The 16,847-nt window shown below is 32.2% G+C and overlaps 1 protein-coding gene across 1 annotated transcript; it reads left to right on the forward strand.

Annotated features, from left to right (window-relative positions):
- The first annotated feature begins 445 nt into the window (after nucleotides 1–445).
- Nucleotides 446–15,087, forward strand: LOC139522968 (BBSome complex member BBS4-like). Its single transcript, XM_071316655.1, has 13 exons — nucleotides 446–581; nucleotides 2,840–2,933; nucleotides 3,646–3,789; nucleotides 4,152–4,263; nucleotides 5,713–5,785; nucleotides 6,231–6,284; nucleotides 9,264–9,391; nucleotides 10,752–10,806; nucleotides 11,547–11,768; nucleotides 12,241–12,412; nucleotides 12,540–12,609; nucleotides 13,332–13,461; nucleotides 13,930–15,087. The coding sequence occupies exons 1-13, from the start codon at nucleotides 516–518 to the stop codon at nucleotides 14,443–14,445; spliced, it is 1,836 nt and encodes a 611-aa protein (XP_071172756.1). The 5' UTR covers nucleotides 446–515; the 3' UTR covers nucleotides 14,446–15,087.
- The last annotated feature ends 1,760 nt before the right edge of the window (nucleotides 15,088–16,847 follow it).

Here is a 16,847-nt window from a genome sequence, read left to right on the forward strand (position 1 = left end):
TATAAAGTGGGGCGAGTTGGTGAAAAAGTGGGTCGATTCGGTGTGGTCGATTTGCGGTGGGGCGAGTTGTCTCAAGTTGCTTCCACGTCGATATATTAAAAATAATACCAAAATAAAATAAACGGCAAAAAAAAACCAGAACAAATAATGGTAGAATCTCATTAGTATTGCTACATAAAATAGTGGTCTGTATGATTCTACATCTATGAATATCATGTTCATTCATATCGGATGGGTTAATTATTGGTACGTTATTATGCGTTGTTAGATATAATTGTTGGTCGTAGTCTTCACTGTAATGTTCGAGTGTTATATCGATTTAAAATATTGATGACTTCGAAATATTCAGTATTGGAATTTTTTGGAAAAAAGAAAATAGCTCTATTATTTTGAATTAATATATATTCAGGAATTATATATTCAACAAAGTTGTAAACACGAAAGGGATTAAATGATTTTTTGGTTGAACTCCCAAACTAGAATTCGAACAAACCTCTGTAACTATTCCTAACAATATGGCCGATGGAGTGCGAGAAGGCAGTCCACTGCCAGATAAAACTGTACTTACAGAAGTAGTTCAGGTATAAATAAGAAATATGTTGCTGTAAAATTCAGTTTCCATGTTATATTATCACTGTATATAAATCAATTGGCAGTCACTGCAAATACAAATACAATATAAATATTTCATTAGCACAAACTCATCAACAATAATAATATTAAATGGTAAAGGCTCATGGTATACATACCTGCCAACTGTCACTATTTGCGGGAGATGAGTGGGTCTTTTCACCGCCGAACACCACCACACACCACCGAACACCTGAAAAACCACCAACCACTAAAAACTTTGATATTATACAATAAAACGATAAAATAAATTAAATTACATATAATTTAATCAATTTTTCGATTTTTATGGGCATCATTTTTATGTTAAAATCGAAAATCAATACAAGAAAAAACGTCTCCGGATTCATCACTTTCAGGATTACATTGTGTGTTATAAAATTCAAATATATTCATAATCAGTAATCAGTTCAAGTATCCTGGATCTCTATTCATTGGTTAGATTTTTATATTTTTCTCTTTTATTATTATCGGTACAACTATTTTATAGAAGAGTTAGAAGAAGAAAAAATGGAAAAAGTATATTTGAAATGTCCATGAGGGTCAGCGGAGTTCAAAAAGTTGGGTGTTACAAGACTCTTCCTTTCTGTTTTCTGTAGATATTCGGACTTTAAATCTTCTTATTTGTTGAATTAATAACTTGAATATCATATTTAATTCACATTGATAACGATAAAAGACCAAATAATAAACTTTTGGGGTGTTCGGTGGTGTTCGGCGGTGTACGGTGGTGTTCGGTGGTGAAAAGACCTACCGGCAGGAGATTTCCTCCATGGAGGCTCCCAAATGAAAATTTTGAAAGAGCAATTTTTTCACCAATTTTAAACAAAACAATTAATTTTACAATGGCTATAGGCTTGTAAAAGTATGAAGAGGCCAAAAAACAACTATCGTAAAGTGGTTTTACTAAAACTGCATGTAATATAACAAAGACGTCTAAACTGGATGAATTTGTATTGATGACTGAAGTACAAGATAACGTCATAAGTAAACGACGTTGGATATACAATAATGAATGCCGCGTTACGTTAACGTTCTCTTCTGTGCGTGATTTCCAACAACAACATTTAAATGTATTTGAAGGCCTTCTTTAAGGATTTGTAGAATTATATAAGAGCCATCATGCACGTAAAAAACCCATGGGCATTTCGGAAAGTTGGCACTGGCAGGTACACATGTATGGGTATATCATCTACATAGTTGGTCAAACATAAGAAGTATTGCAAATAATGACTATATTATATTAAATATGTAATATTATAAGGCCTAAAAAAAAAAATCTGTGTTTCCGGTAACATCATTTTGAAAAACAGGGTCAGTTGATAACCATTTTTTTTTTTTTTTTTGAAGATCCAATAAAAAAATTTGGGTCGGGGCTAAAAAACAGGGTCGGTCTGGTTACCGGAAACTCAGATTTTTTTTTTCTCGGCCTAAACAATGATTATTGATTAGACATATTGACAATTTTATAAAGTTTGTTCTGCTTTACGCAGGTTCAGACTGTCTGAAATGAAAGAGGAAGTCAATTTTAGGATTGTGTATGAATTATTATTTAACAAAAAGATTATATTATTTTCATGTTTTTGAAATTTTGTAGGATCAATGATTATATTTGAAACTTTCTGTTAAAATATGGCCCTTTTAGTTGAGTATTTTTCACAATGTAAAAGAAAATGTTTTTCATTTTCAATTTGACCAGAATTACATACAGAGCAGTATCTCTCATTTCTGGGAATATTTAGATGTCTCCCTCTTTCAATCATCAGTATATGAGCGCTTATACCTTTATTACATATATCATGTATATTGCAGCTCTGTCACTTCTGTTTTTCAATATATCAACATAGGGTGGTCTTCTGCCCATTATGTAGACACTCTTGAACAAGTCTAACTTGGCTAGAAGAGTGTATGAAAAGACACTTTTTATTAGTATTTTTAAAAACACTAAACAATTCTATACATGTACATTGTACCTTGGCATGAATCCTGGTCCGTTCGCCAAAATCATGTTTGCTCCCATTCTCGTTCTCAGCATAGGGGGGTAGGAGGGGTCCTGAGCCCAAAATTCAGGACTTAAAAACATGAAATAGGAAGTCCCGAATTTAAAAAATCTAAATCCCACCATCCCAAAATTTGAAAAAACAAATTCTCGGATCCTGAAGATATTCTTTCCAACTGACTTAGTTTTAATAGAGTGTTCCTTTTGTAGGAGCCAGTGAAGATAGCAGGAGCATCAGACATAGACACCTCCTCTGATGTACCAAGTATACCAGCTGGTCCTCCCAAACCTAAACCAAAAAGAGGTATAGAATACATGTACACTTGATATTACTTGTATTTAACTTTATTATAGTATATATTATTTGTATTAAACAAAAATAGATTTTATGCATAAAATAATTACATTCAATGGCAATGCTTCTGCATCAATCATCCATGGTTATGATGATGATAGAGATAACAAATTGGTTAAGCATTAAAGCGCTATCTAAATAGTCAGGATAAAATCTCAAAATTAGGCCAGTTTAAGATGTTTAAAGTTCTAATGCCTATGTTTAAGGCAAAATTCTAAAATATTTTTATACTGATGTCTGTCAGACTGGTGACTTATGAGCATCTGTAGAATTTTATTTAATATATTTATCTTACTTCTTGATTTTGGTGAGTTATTGCATTTTGAATTGCTTGCATATTGTGTTTGCATTCTTCTGATTTTGTAGATGAATCTTTAAGTTTATCTTGATTTCCGTCTATCTCTGTCTATTGATTAATTTTGGTTTTCATTTTACAGTAAGTAAAATTTAAAGAAATGTTTTGTAAACTCCATCCTTATGATCTCCACTTTTGCTGGTGTGAATTCTGTATTAGGCACTGTTTTAATGTAAAACTAAGGAGATATTGGTTGAACTGACAATGAGACTTCTGAACACCAGAAACAAAAGGATGTTCATGTAATCAAACTTAGATTTAAAGAAAATATTCTAATTTTACTGAAGTTCTTTACTTTATTTATAGCACCAGAACTACCAATATTTGAGAGAAAGAATTGGTTGATTCATCTTCATTATGTCAGGAAGGAGTTTGATACATGTAAATCACTCATCAAAGAATCAATGGCCGAAAGTGGGGGCATGTGTGAATATGCTGTGTATGTCCAAGGTAGGATTGTTATGTAGTTTTATATACCAGTACTTTTGACAGGGAGTCTAGCTACATGTAGATAGAACTAAATAAGAGTTGGAATAGAAATATGCATGTAAAAAAAAAATATTTATACATTTGATAAATTTTTCCTGAATTTCATTAGTGAATATTGTATTATCACTTTAGTAGCAATCTAATAAGTTTTTGCAATGTTGCCACTGTAAAAATTAGCAGATATGCATGAGCCAGTGCTGTTTATCATGTATGTATTATTTCATTTTTTTATGAAGAAAACTTTTATAATACTTGTATTAAAAATTAAAAAAAACAACATATAAATTGAAAAATCTTCTGTTATTACATAATTATATTTTCAGCATTGATATTAAGACAGGAAGGTAGGATACAAGAATCTCTAGAACTGTTTCAGACCTGTACACTACTAAATCCTCATAGTGCTGATAATCTGAAGCAGGTAGCAAGATCACTGTAAGTCATAGTTTCATCTAGATCATGAATACTATATTAAGATTCACAACTAAAATTATTTTAAGGATTTTATTTTTAATAAACTTCAGTAGTATGAAAAAGAATCTTTAGAAATATCAAAATTGAAATGAAAAACTTGACACTAATGTGTACAAACATTTATTTACTTTAATGATGCACATTGATTTAGTTTAGAATATTGGTTTAAATTCATTTCAACACCAAATTGAAAAGTTTGTATTTATTCGAACAATGTGTTTGATTTTTTATTCAAAGGAAATGGATTTAACCTTGATTGTTCTAATTTTTGTCGAGCCTGCAACTTTTGTTGCAGAAAGCTCGACATAGGGATAGTGATCCGGCGGCAATGGCGGCGGCTACGGCGGCGGCGTTAGCTCACTTCTTAAAAGCTTTATATTTTAGAAGGTGGAAGACCTGGATGCTTCATACTTTGTATATAGATGCTTCATGTTACGAAGTTTCCGTCAGTCACATGTCCAATGTCCTTGACCTCATTTTCATGGTTCAGTGACCACTTGAAAAAAAAGTTCAAATTTTTTGTAATGTTGAATTCTCTCTTATTATAAGTAATAGGATAACTATATTTGATGTGTGCATACCTTGCAAGGTCCTCATGCCCGTCAGACATTTTTCACTTGACCTCGACCTCATTTCATGGATCAGTGAACAAGGTTAAGTTTTGGTGGTCAAGTCCATATCTCAGATACTATAAGCAATAGGGCTAGTATATTCGGTGTATGGAAGGACTGTAAGGTGTACATGTCCAACTGGCAGGTGTCATCTGACCTTGACCTCATTTTCATGGTTCAGTGGTTATAGTTAAATTTTTGTGTTTTGGTCTGTTTTTCTCATACCATATGCAATAGGTCTACTATATTTGTTGTATGGAATGATTGTTAAGTGTACATGTCTAGCGGGCAGATGTCATGTGACCTTGACCTCATTTTCATGGTTCAGTGGTCAAAGTTAAGTTTTTGAGTTTTGGTCTTTTTATCTAATGCTATATGCCATAGGTCAACTATATTTGGTGTATGGAAATATTTTATGATCTTAATGTCAGTCGAGCAGGTTTTATTTAACCGTGACCTCATTTTCACGGTTCATTGCACAGTGTTAAGTTTTTGTGTTTTGGTCTATTTTTCTTAAACTATAAGTAATGTGTCAACTATATATGTTGTATAGAAGCATTGTTAGCTGTACCTGTCTGCCTGGCATGGTTCATCTGACCTGGACCTCTTTTTCAAGGTTCATTGGTCTTTGTTTAGTTATCTTGGTTAATGTAAAGTTTATGTGACAGTTGTAATAAAGCTTAGATTTATACTTAAGACTATCAACATAATATCAATGATTAGTATAGAAGGCGAGACATTTCAGCGTGTGCACTCTTGTATATCTAAAGATAGTTTCTGAAACTATTTTAATGAACAGATTCCTATTGGCCAGACACAAAGCTGCCCTTGATGTTTATAATGAAGCCATAAAACTAAATGAGAGAGATTGGGTAAGTTGTTTAAGTTTTAACACATCACAGTTATAATTTTCCATATTTTGTTTTTAGATGACGAAAAAGGAGTATTTCATTGTTGTTTTTAAACAATATGAATAGGGGAAAAGTATAGTGAACCATTAAATTTGCATAATCTTTTCATAATTGTTGATTCTGTAATGTACAAATGTAATATTAACATCTATTTTGCCACTGAAGCTTTCAATTAATTTTTGTTTAAACTGAAAGTTTTACATACTAATTTTTTTGATTGTCAGGGTTGAGAAATTGAAAGTCAATTTGTGTTGTTCTGGAGTTACCTCCCATATAAGTGTAAAATTAGATTGAGTTGTCTCCCATATTGTGACTACATAAAATCTAACTATAAATTATGAAATAAATTTATTCATGAGAAATACAATATGCAGTATTCTAATTTGGATGTTTTAAATATTTACAGGAAATAGCTCACAACCAAGGAGTTTGTAACATGTACTTGAGAGAATATGACAAGGTATTTAGTCAAATAGAGAGAGAATATGACAAGGTATTTAGTCAAATAGAGAGAGGATATGACAAGGTATTTAGTCAAATAGAGAATATGACAAGGTATTTAGTCAAATAGAGAGAGAATATGACAAGGTATTTAGTCAAATAGAGAGAGAATATGACAAGGTATTTAGTCAAATAGAGAGAGAATATGACAAGGTATTTAGTCAAATAGAGAGAGAATATGACAAGGTATTTAGTCAAATAGAGAGAGAATATGACAAGGTATTTAGTCAAATAGAGAATATGACAAGGTATTTAGTCAAATAGAGAGAGAATATGACAAGGTATTTAGTCAAATAGAGAGAGAATATGACAAGGTATTTAGTCAAATAGAGAGAGAATATGACAAGGTATTTAGTCAAATAGAGAGAGAATATGACAAGGTATTTAGTCAAATAGAGAGAGAATATGACAAGGTATTTAGTCAAATAGAGAGAGAATATGACAAGGTATTTAGTGAATAGAGAGAGAATATGACAAGGTATTTAGTCAAATAGAGAGAGAATATGACAAGGTATTTAGTCAAATAGAGAGAGAATATGACAAGGTATTTAGTCAAATAGAGAATATGACAAGGTATTTAGTCAAATAGAGAGAATATGACAAGGTATTTAGTCAAATAGAGAGAGAATATGACAAGGTATTTAGTCAAATAGAGAATATGACAAGGTATTTAGTCAAATAGAGAGAGAATATGACAAGGTATTTAGTCAAATAGAGAGAGAATATGACAAGGTATTTAGTCAAATAGAGAGAGAATATGACAAGGTATTTAGTCAAATAGAGAGAGAATGTGACAAGGTATTTAGTCAAATAGAGAGAGAGTATGACAAGGTATTTAGTCAAATAGAGAGAGAATATGACAAGGTATTTAGTCAAATAGAGAGAGAGTATGACAAGGTATTTAGTCAAATAGAGAATATGACAAGGTATTTAGTCAAATAGAGAGAGAATATGACAAGGTATTTAGTCAAATAGAGAGAGAGTATGACAAGGTATTTAGTCAAATAGAGAGAGAATATGACAAGGTATTTAGTCAAATAGAGAGAGAATATGACAAGGTATTTAGTCAAATAGAGAGAGAATATGACAAGGTATTTAGTCAAATAGAGAGAGAATATGACAAGGTATTTAGTCAAATAGAGAGAGAATATGACAAGGTATTTAGTCAAATAGAGAGAGAATATGACAAGGTATTTAGTCAAATAGAGAATATGACAAGGTATTTAGTCAAATAGAGAGAGAGTATGACAAGGTATTTAGTCAAATAGAGAGAGAATATGACAAGGTATTTAGTCAAATAGAGAGAGAATATGACAAGATATTTAGTCAAATAGAGAGAATATGACAAGGTATTTAGTCAAATAGAGAGAGAGTATGACAAGGTATTTAGTCAAATAGAGAGAGAATATGACAAGGTATTTAGTCAAATAGAGAATATGACAAGGTATTTAGTCAAATAGAGAGAGAGTATGACAAGGTATTTAGTCAAATAGAGAGAATATGACAAGGTATTTAGTCAAATAGAGAGAGAATTTGACAAGGTATTTAGTCAAATAGAGAGAATATGACAAGGTATTTAGTCAAATAGAGAGAGAGTATGACAAGGTATTTAGTCAAATAAAGAGAGAATATGACAAGGTATTTAGTCAAATAGAGAGAGAATATGACAAGGTATTTAGTCAAATAGAGAGAGAATATGACAAGGTATTTGGTCAAATAGAGAGAATATGACAAGGTATTTAGTCAAATAGAGAATATGACAAGGTATTTAGTCAAATAGAGAGAGAGTATGACAAGGTATTTAGTCAAATAGAGAGAGAGTATGACAAGGTATTTAGTCAAATAGAGAGAGAATATGACAAGGTATTTAGTCAAATAGAGAGAGAATATGACAAGGTATTTAGTCAAATAGAGAGAGAATATGACAAGGTATTTAGTCAAATAGAGAGAGAATATGACAAGGTATTTAGTCAAATAGAGAGAGAATATGACAAGGTATTTAGTCAAATAGAGAGAATATGACAAGGTATTTAGTCAAATAGAGAGAGAATATGACAAGGTATTTAGTCAAATAGAAAGAGAATATGACAAGGTATTTAGTCAAATAGAGAGAGAATATGACAAGGTATTTAGTTAAATAGAGAGAGAATATGACAAGGTATTTAGTCAAATAGAGAGAATATGACAAGGTATTTAGTCAAATAGAGAGAGAATATGACAAGGTATTTAGTCAAATAGAGAGAGAATATGACAAGGTATTTAGTGAAATAGAGAGAGAATATGACAAGGTATTTAGTGAAATAGAGAGAGAATATGACAAGGTATTTAGTCAAATAGAAAGAGAATATGACAAGGTATTTAGTCAAATAGAGAGAGAATATGACAAGGTATTTAGTGAATAGAGAGAGAATATGACAAGGTATTTAGTCAAATAGAGAGAGAATATGACAAGGTATTTAGTCAAATAGAGAGAGAATATGACAAGGTATTTAGTCAAATAGAGAGAGAATATGACAAGGTATTTAGTCAAATAGAGAATATGACAAGGTATTTAGTCAAATTAGTTTTGTAGGTTTAAGAATTGAGAAAGAAACAACTAAAAACTTCCACAGTTACTTTTGTTGCATTTTGTTGCAATGACTTCATTTATGAATTAAAATAAAAGTATATAAAAATCAATGAAAACTTAAATTTGATTGAATTAAATGTAAGGACCTCTGTGGATGAATCATATATTATTAAGTGTCAAGAGATCAACATATAAATCAACAAATTTAAGTGATTTATGCATTTGCTCATTGTCAGTAAGATGACCAATCAACACCATTGGCAAATAAAAAATGATTTTCAATTGTCATTGACAACAGGGACATTTTGCAACTGCCTAGCAATCTTGTATTCAATTTAACTAAATCAATAATTTTTTATCTCTTTGTAGGCAAAACATTGTTTGACCCAGGCTCTGACATTTAAAAGACATGAGATAACATTTTTAATGCTGGGGAAAATTTATTTGATGGAGGGAAATATAAATGGTGCAATAGATATCTACAAACAGGCTGTGGAGTGAGTATAAAAGTTAAACAAGATAAATGGTGCAATAGATATCTACAAACAGGCTGTGGAGTGAGTATAAAAGTTAAACAAGATAAATGGTGCAATAGATATCTACAAACAGGCTGTGGAGTGAGTATAAAAGTTAAACAAGATAAATGGTGCAATAGATATCTACAAACAGGCTGTGGAGTGAGTATAAAAGTTAAACAAGATAAATGGTGCAATAGATATCTACAAACAGGCTGTGGAGTGAGTATAAAAGTTAAACAAGATAAATGGTGCAATAGATATCTACAAACAGGCTGTGGAGTGAGTATAAAAGTTAAACAAGATAAATGGTGCAATAGATATCTACAAACAGGCTGTGGAGTGAGTATAAAAGTTAAACAAGATAAATGGTGCAATAGATATCTACAAACAATCTGTGGAGTGAGTATAAAAGTTAAACAAGATAAATGGTGCAATAGATATCTACAAACAGGCTTTGGAGTGAGTATAAAAGTTAAACAAGATAAATGGTGCAATAGATATCTACAAACAGGCTGTGGAGTGAGTATAAAAGTTAAACAAGATAAATGGTGCAATAGATATCTACAAACAGGCTGTGGAGTGAGTATAAAAGTTAAACAAGATAAATGGTGCAATAGATATCTACACACAGGCTGTGGAGTGAGTATAAAAGTTAAACAAGATAAATGGTGCAATAGATATCTACAAACAGGCTGTGGAGTGAGTATAAAAGTTAAACAAGATAAATGGTGCAATAGATATCTACAAACAGGCTGTGGAGTGAGTATAAAAGTTAAACAAGATAAATGGTGCAATAGATATCTACAAACAGGCTGTGGAGTGAGTATAAAAGTTAAACAAGATAAATGGTGCAATAGATATCTACAAACAGGCTGTGGAGTGAGTATAAAAGTTAAACAAGATAAATGGTGCAATAGATATCTACAAACAGGCTGTGGAGTGAGTATAAAAGTTAAACAAGAATATTTGTCCATAAAACTATCGCATTGCCATGTTTATTGAACAACACAATCTGGATCAAAAATTATTTGGCATATATGAAAAAAAAAATCCTTTCATAAAATGAACAACTGTTCAAGGATTGGAGTTGATATATAATACCACAACTTCATAGTAAACCACCTTAATCTGAAATGAAGATCAGTTACTTTTTGCATAATTTAAGCTTTTTCCAAAATTATTTTTGAAAAAGTGTATTCTTTGTTATGTTCTCCGGTATATTATCTTGGTAATGCCATTTAGTTGTTTCATGGAAGCCTAATATGTTTTCTGTAAAAATAAAAGTGACTATCAGAACTAAGTATGTGAAGATGTTATATAAATATTTAATTGGTTTCAGGTATTCTCCAGAAAATCCTGACATGTTAACTACTCTTGGTTTGTTGTATATGCAGGTGAGTGAAAACACAACTTAATGTACAAAATGACAAATGAATTAATAACATACCTGTACAATGCTTAAAATTGTTTAATATTCAAATTCTTTCTAATCCGCCAGCTTGAAAACCTATAGTAACCTATAATATGGGAGGTTGTGTGTTTTCGTACTTTATGGATGAAACCAAATACTTTAAAAAAAAAAAAATCTGCTTTAGTTCCAAGCAGGAGCCATTAAGGATTAAGTATTAGCCTACAGTCATAAAACTTTACACATAACTCATACTACAAAATTTGTGCTAGAAACAACAATTCAGTGTTTTGATAGGTTAAAATCTGAGAATGGAAATTGTACTCAAAATGTTTATGACAGGTGAATTTGGAGTCTGAATATTGTATAGGGATGGGGTATACTCTCTTCCTGTGGGCTGTTACTCTGTAAGGTTGCCTATAAGAAATCAACCACAGTTTGTCAACCTTATATACAGCAGGGTATCTACATTTAAACAGTACCTATTATTGCCCTGAACATGCATGTGATAGTAATTACTAAATGTAAGATTTTAAATTATACTTTGAAACTATGTAATAAATCTTAAAACAGACTCAATAATAGTATTTATTGTTTAACCATATTTATTTTTTTCACTCGCCTAAGTGCAAACTGATTAAGAAAATATAACAATGAACTATGGAATTATAGTTATTTATTTATCTCAAAGAGTGTTTTCTCATATTATTATGCATTTATTTTTAGGTAACCCAGTTCCAAAAAGCATTTGAAAACTTAGGCAATGCCATGACCTATGACCCTTCCCATGTGAAGGCCATCATGGCAGCAGGAAGTATGATGCAAACACATGGTGACTTTGATGTTGCTCTGAACAAGTATAGAGTAGCTGCTGTGGGGACACCTGAGAGTCCTCCATTGTGGAATAATATTGGAATGGCCTTCTTTGGAAAGAAGAAATATGTGGCTGTAAGTAATATTCTTGCTCTAAAATTGGCGTAAGTATATTTGATTTAAATTTGAAAGCCACCAACTATTAATTTTTTTTTTCAGATAAAATTTATGTACTTAGTTTGAATATATACCGGTACATATAGATGATCTTTTCCACTGAGGTCCCATGCAGTTCTTTTAATTTACTGCTAACAATGTGTCAATAATGAAGGCATTGTGATGTTTATAATATATCAACATATTTATAACTAGGTCAGTGTTTGACATCTTAAAAACATTGAACAGAAAAAAAAGCCAGTAAACAGTTTAGATGTGCCAGAATAAGAATTATACAAAAAATAGGTATTATTGTACATTCAATTAATTTACCTGTACACCTGAAAAGCTGAACAGTTGAATCTCTGATAAGATGGATTTGATTACAAATAGAGATTTTCTGTAGTATTTACATTAGGAAACTTGTTTGATATTGTTTTTCCATCCACAGGCAATAAGCTGTCTAAAGAGAGCCAATTACTTAGCTCCCTTTGACTGGAAGATATTGTACAACCTAGGACTGGTACATCTCACCATGCAACAGTATGCCTCAGCTTTTCACTTCCTTAGTGCTGCTATAAATCTCAGACCAAAAATGTCAGCGTTATTTTCATTACTAGCAGGTAAGTAGATAAGCACTTGTTAAATAAAGTTTAAACCTTGTATGTATTTTAAAACAAAAACAAAATTGTAATCATTGCAAAAGATTTTTTAAATGTTATTTTTTTATAACAAAATTTATAATTTCAGTGGCATTATCGTATTTAGAAGACCCAGACAATGCTAAGCAAGCTTATGAACAGGCCATTGGTCTTGATCAGTAAGTTTACAATTATATGGTACTTGTCAATTTTCTTTTATAAGGAATTTAACCATTTGTCATATGAACACAACATTTTTGAGTCATGAAATAAAATGAAATTAATGTTTCCATTGCTCCTATTTGTATAGACAACTGTCCCTTGCAATAATGTCTGTAAGTGTTGGCACACCTTCTCAAAAGACACAGAAAACTGTCCCATGCAATAATGTCTGTAAGTGTTGGCACACCTTCTCAAAAGACACAGAAAACTGTCCCATGCAATAATGTCTGTAAGTGTTGGCACACCTTCTCAAAAGACACAGAAAAAACATTTCAGCAGTCTTCAACTTTGAATTACAAAATGAATATACATTATACATGTCTGTCTGGATTTTAAAATCATATTTGTAGTACCTATTGGTACACAACAGCCCGAGTGGATTTTTAATTTTCCACCGGCCCACCCGTGCCCACCCTAGCTATAATCTCTTTTTTTGTAAAAATAGTGATAACAAATGCTTATCTGCTTTTTTCAATTGACTGTACTTGCCAGTCTTTTGATCAAACAAAAGAAATTGAATGCCCACTCCTATGGGTGGGCAGAGTGGACAAGCTAGAAATTTTGCCCACCCGGTGCCCACTCCCACTGTGGACTGGTGGACAAAGCAAAATCCACCTGAGCTGTAGTGTATTGCAGAGCTTAAAGAGGCTCATATTGATTGAGAATCATATTTTTACAGGAAAGATCCAAACATTCCATTGAATTTTGCTATATTTTTATATAACAAAGGAGACAAGAGGGAAGCATCTAGTCAGTTCAGGGAGTTTGAATCTAGAGTTAAAGCTGGTCAGATGAGCTTGGATGCTGAGGTAATGTTATCAACATTTACCCATGGTGATGTTTTAAATAAAACAGGTGGCCTTTAAAAAATGTCAAGAGAAAAATTATCAGTGTCAAATTTTATGAAACATTATGGGGTCACTGGGTTGGTTTTTGTTGTTTGAATCACTACAAAAAAACCCAAGAAATAAACAATTCAGTATGAATGCAGCACAGTTGTTTTTTTTGTTTTTATTTTTTTTTCACACTACCCGGTACATAACAGCAAGGTTCAGCATTGATAGGGAAAACTTATATCTGATAAAAAAAGTTAAATTCAATGTATGAATCTACAAAGTCTTATACTATCAGACTGATTTTGCTTGTCAACAGAAAAGAGTACAATATTTTGAAATAGTTAAGAAACAGGTTGTGTTGAACAATTTTTTTATCGTTATACAAAACTAAAAAAAAGTTTGTAATATTTGCCATTAAATGTCATTATATTTTATATTCAGTCACAAGAAGCAGCCACCAAATTAGCTACAGCCCTACAAGTTGGTGACAGCTTGGTCTGGAAAACACAACCAAAGCCAGAACCTCAACCAGAGGCTCCATCAGACTCTAATGCTAACAAACTACCACCATCTTATGTCAAGGAGCCACCAGTATCCCAGAAAGACACTGGACCAGCCGAAGTCCCTCCGTCACCAGCCCCAACACCAATTATACCACCTTACGATCCATATGAGGATGACAGACAATCCAGAGCTAGTCATCGTCAAGAGGCAGAAACCCCAACCCCACATCCTGCTCCAAATAGGGTTATGGGTGGACTACCACCACTGGCGGCCATGGGTGGCATGGGTGGTAAGGCACTCCCTGCTTTGTCACGGACGATAAGACAGTCTGATATAGATAAGTTACCGCCCCCTCCTTCCACAGAGCTTCCACCATCCTATGATGAGGCTATTGATGAACATGAACATCCTCCCCCTTCAAAGGAGAAAAGACAAATGGAACCAGCTATGTGAGGATTTTAAAGTTGAAGGACTCCAGTATTTTTTAAAACGAATTTGGTGGCATGTGTAATAATGAATGGTGAATTGTACCTCCCTTTGAGGTGATGACACAAAAACATATTTTCCAAAATCCAGAATATTTCATTCTCTTTTCTATTTCTCAAATATTGCCCCAGTTCGAGTCAACCTGTGAAAAACATATGAGATTGGTAGGATTAGTCACATTTTTTTGCTCTTTCTCAGTTCATACACATGTGAGTCCATATTGTAAACAAGCATGGTGCCAGTTACATAGCTGACACTTAAATGAATGTTGTAAGATTTTTGGAGTACAAGCAGAGATTGATTTTGTATTTTATTAGCATACCCTGAATACTACTTTAACATCTGTCTTATGACACAGCCACAATATGAACATCAAAAGATAGTATGTATGTCCTGAGTACAGTAAAGTTTTAATCATATTAAATAATGTTTGCTATGGAGGATTTTGAAATTGAAATTTGATCTTTTGAAACACTGAAAAAGTTTAATATGTAACTTATTGACCTTTCAGATAGTTTTGTCTTTTCTATTTATAGAATTACATCTGTATGTTTGTGAATTTGTCTGTGATATTTGTTATGATTTCCTTTTAATAAAAAGAAAATAGCATTTGTGATTTAATAAACAAAATTTAGCTGGGCTAGTAAGGTATACTGTGGATTCATTTATTTTCGTTGATACCGATTTGTGTGGATAAGGGAAAGGTTTATTTTCGTGGATACCGATTGGTGTGGATAAGGTAAGGGTTGTATTTACGTGGATATTTAATTTTGTGGTTTTGTAAAAGTCTGTATCAATGCCAATAGAAGATTGTTCTGTGTTGAGCATTTGATTTCAGGGTTTACCTATACCAACGAAAATTCAAATCCATGAAAATTGGTATCCAACGAATAATAATGAATCCACAGTAGTACTCTTTTTAAAGCTTGTCTTATTTGTTAGCTTAAATTGCTGTTTCTTTTCCATGTCACTGGCCATACTTTTTACTCAGCATTTATTATTTACTCAAGATTTTGAAATAATACATATGAATTTAAAAAAAAGGAGATGTGGCATGATTACCAATCAGACGACTATCAATCCAACATAGATGTAAGCAACTACAAGTATTGGTCATCATAAATCCTCCAAAAATGAAACGTGCAAAATACATTCTGTATAGTCTGACAGCTACTAAAGTCCCCACATGACAAAATATGAATAGTTCAAACGAAATAAAAAAAAACGACTTGATTTATGATAATGAAGAAATAAATTTGTGAATGCTCAGCCCTCTCAATCTAACCTGGGACAGTGGTGTGAATTACCACAAGAGCAAACTGGAAAAATCAGACCAAATTAAGGGTAGGTCACAAGAGTCACAGTTACTGTAAGCTATTTCAAAACCAATAACAAAGTCATCTTTGATCTCTGATACTTAAAGTTGATACTTAGTCTAGGAGAATTATTTATGAGTTAACTCATTTGAATCAAAAGTCTTTTCCCAGCATCATAACTCGGGTTCACTGCCAAGAGGCATTAATCAAAGGCACACAGAGGAGTTTCTTCACTGTTAATTTGGTCAATCATTATGCAGCCTCAATGGTCGCTTTAATTTATAATCATGTGACACAAAATACGTGTATAGATGTCAAGATCATTATCACTGCATGGAGAAGATTCACTACAAATGTGTTGCAAGCATTTTTATTTCTATATTGAGCTGACTCATATAATTTCTAAACATATTGAATTTGAACTTCGATAATAAGTTGTTTCATTATAATAAATCTTATTTTTATATTTCATCAAGGATTTGCATAGTATTTCTATACAATTCCTTGATTTCATAATGTAAATCCCAGGTCAAAAACCATATTTTTAATCTTTACAAAACTTGCTCAGTTATGCCACAGGAAGTGAAGAAAACACAATAAAGGTTGAGGTTAAAAGGTCAATTGTCACAACAGCAGTTGTTTGGGTGAAATAGGGGAAATGTTTGTTTCTGGATTTCTGGAGAATTCCCCACCAATAGAATAAAGCCTCTAATGGTGTGTTCATCGGAATAATATAAAAGTTCAAAGTCACAATGTCTATAAATAAACAACTTTCGGACAATATCTTTTTAGGCATAAATAACATCTTTGGTTGATAATAAGGATATAGTGATCTTGAGGTCAAAAGTCAAGGCTAACGTGTCAATTTTGTCCAGCTTTCTATAAACATGTTCATACCCTTTCAATGGCGAAACCACTATTGTTTTGAGTCAGTTTATCAAAGTCAAAATTATCAGTACCTGTAAGAGCATTGAATTTTTAGAAAACTAGATACTGATGGTTGTCTTTATATATGTTCTTACCAATATGGTAGATAGGCATTCTTACAAAATA

The sequence above is a fragment of the Mytilus edulis genome, chromosome 5 (genome assembly GCF_963676685.1).
Source record: "Mytilus edulis chromosome 5, xbMytEdul2.2, whole genome shotgun sequence".
NCBI lineage: Eukaryota > Metazoa > Mollusca > Bivalvia > Mytilida > Mytilidae > Mytilus > Mytilus edulis.

Bases quoted from the DNA above. Each gene is read 5' to 3' on its own strand.
- LOC139522968 (XM_071316655.1), top strand. From the start codon at position 516: ATGGCCGATGGAGTGCGAGAAGGCAGTCCACTGCCAGATAAAACTGTA. The intron at 582-2,839 runs GTATAAATAAGA...TTCCTTTTGTAG, and splicing joins TACTTACAGAAGTAGTTCAG to GAGCCAGTGAAGATAGCAGG. The intron at 10,807-11,546 runs GTGAGTGAAAAC...ATTTATTTTTAG, and splicing joins TTGGTTTGTTGTATATGCAG to GTAACCCAGTTCCAAAAAGC.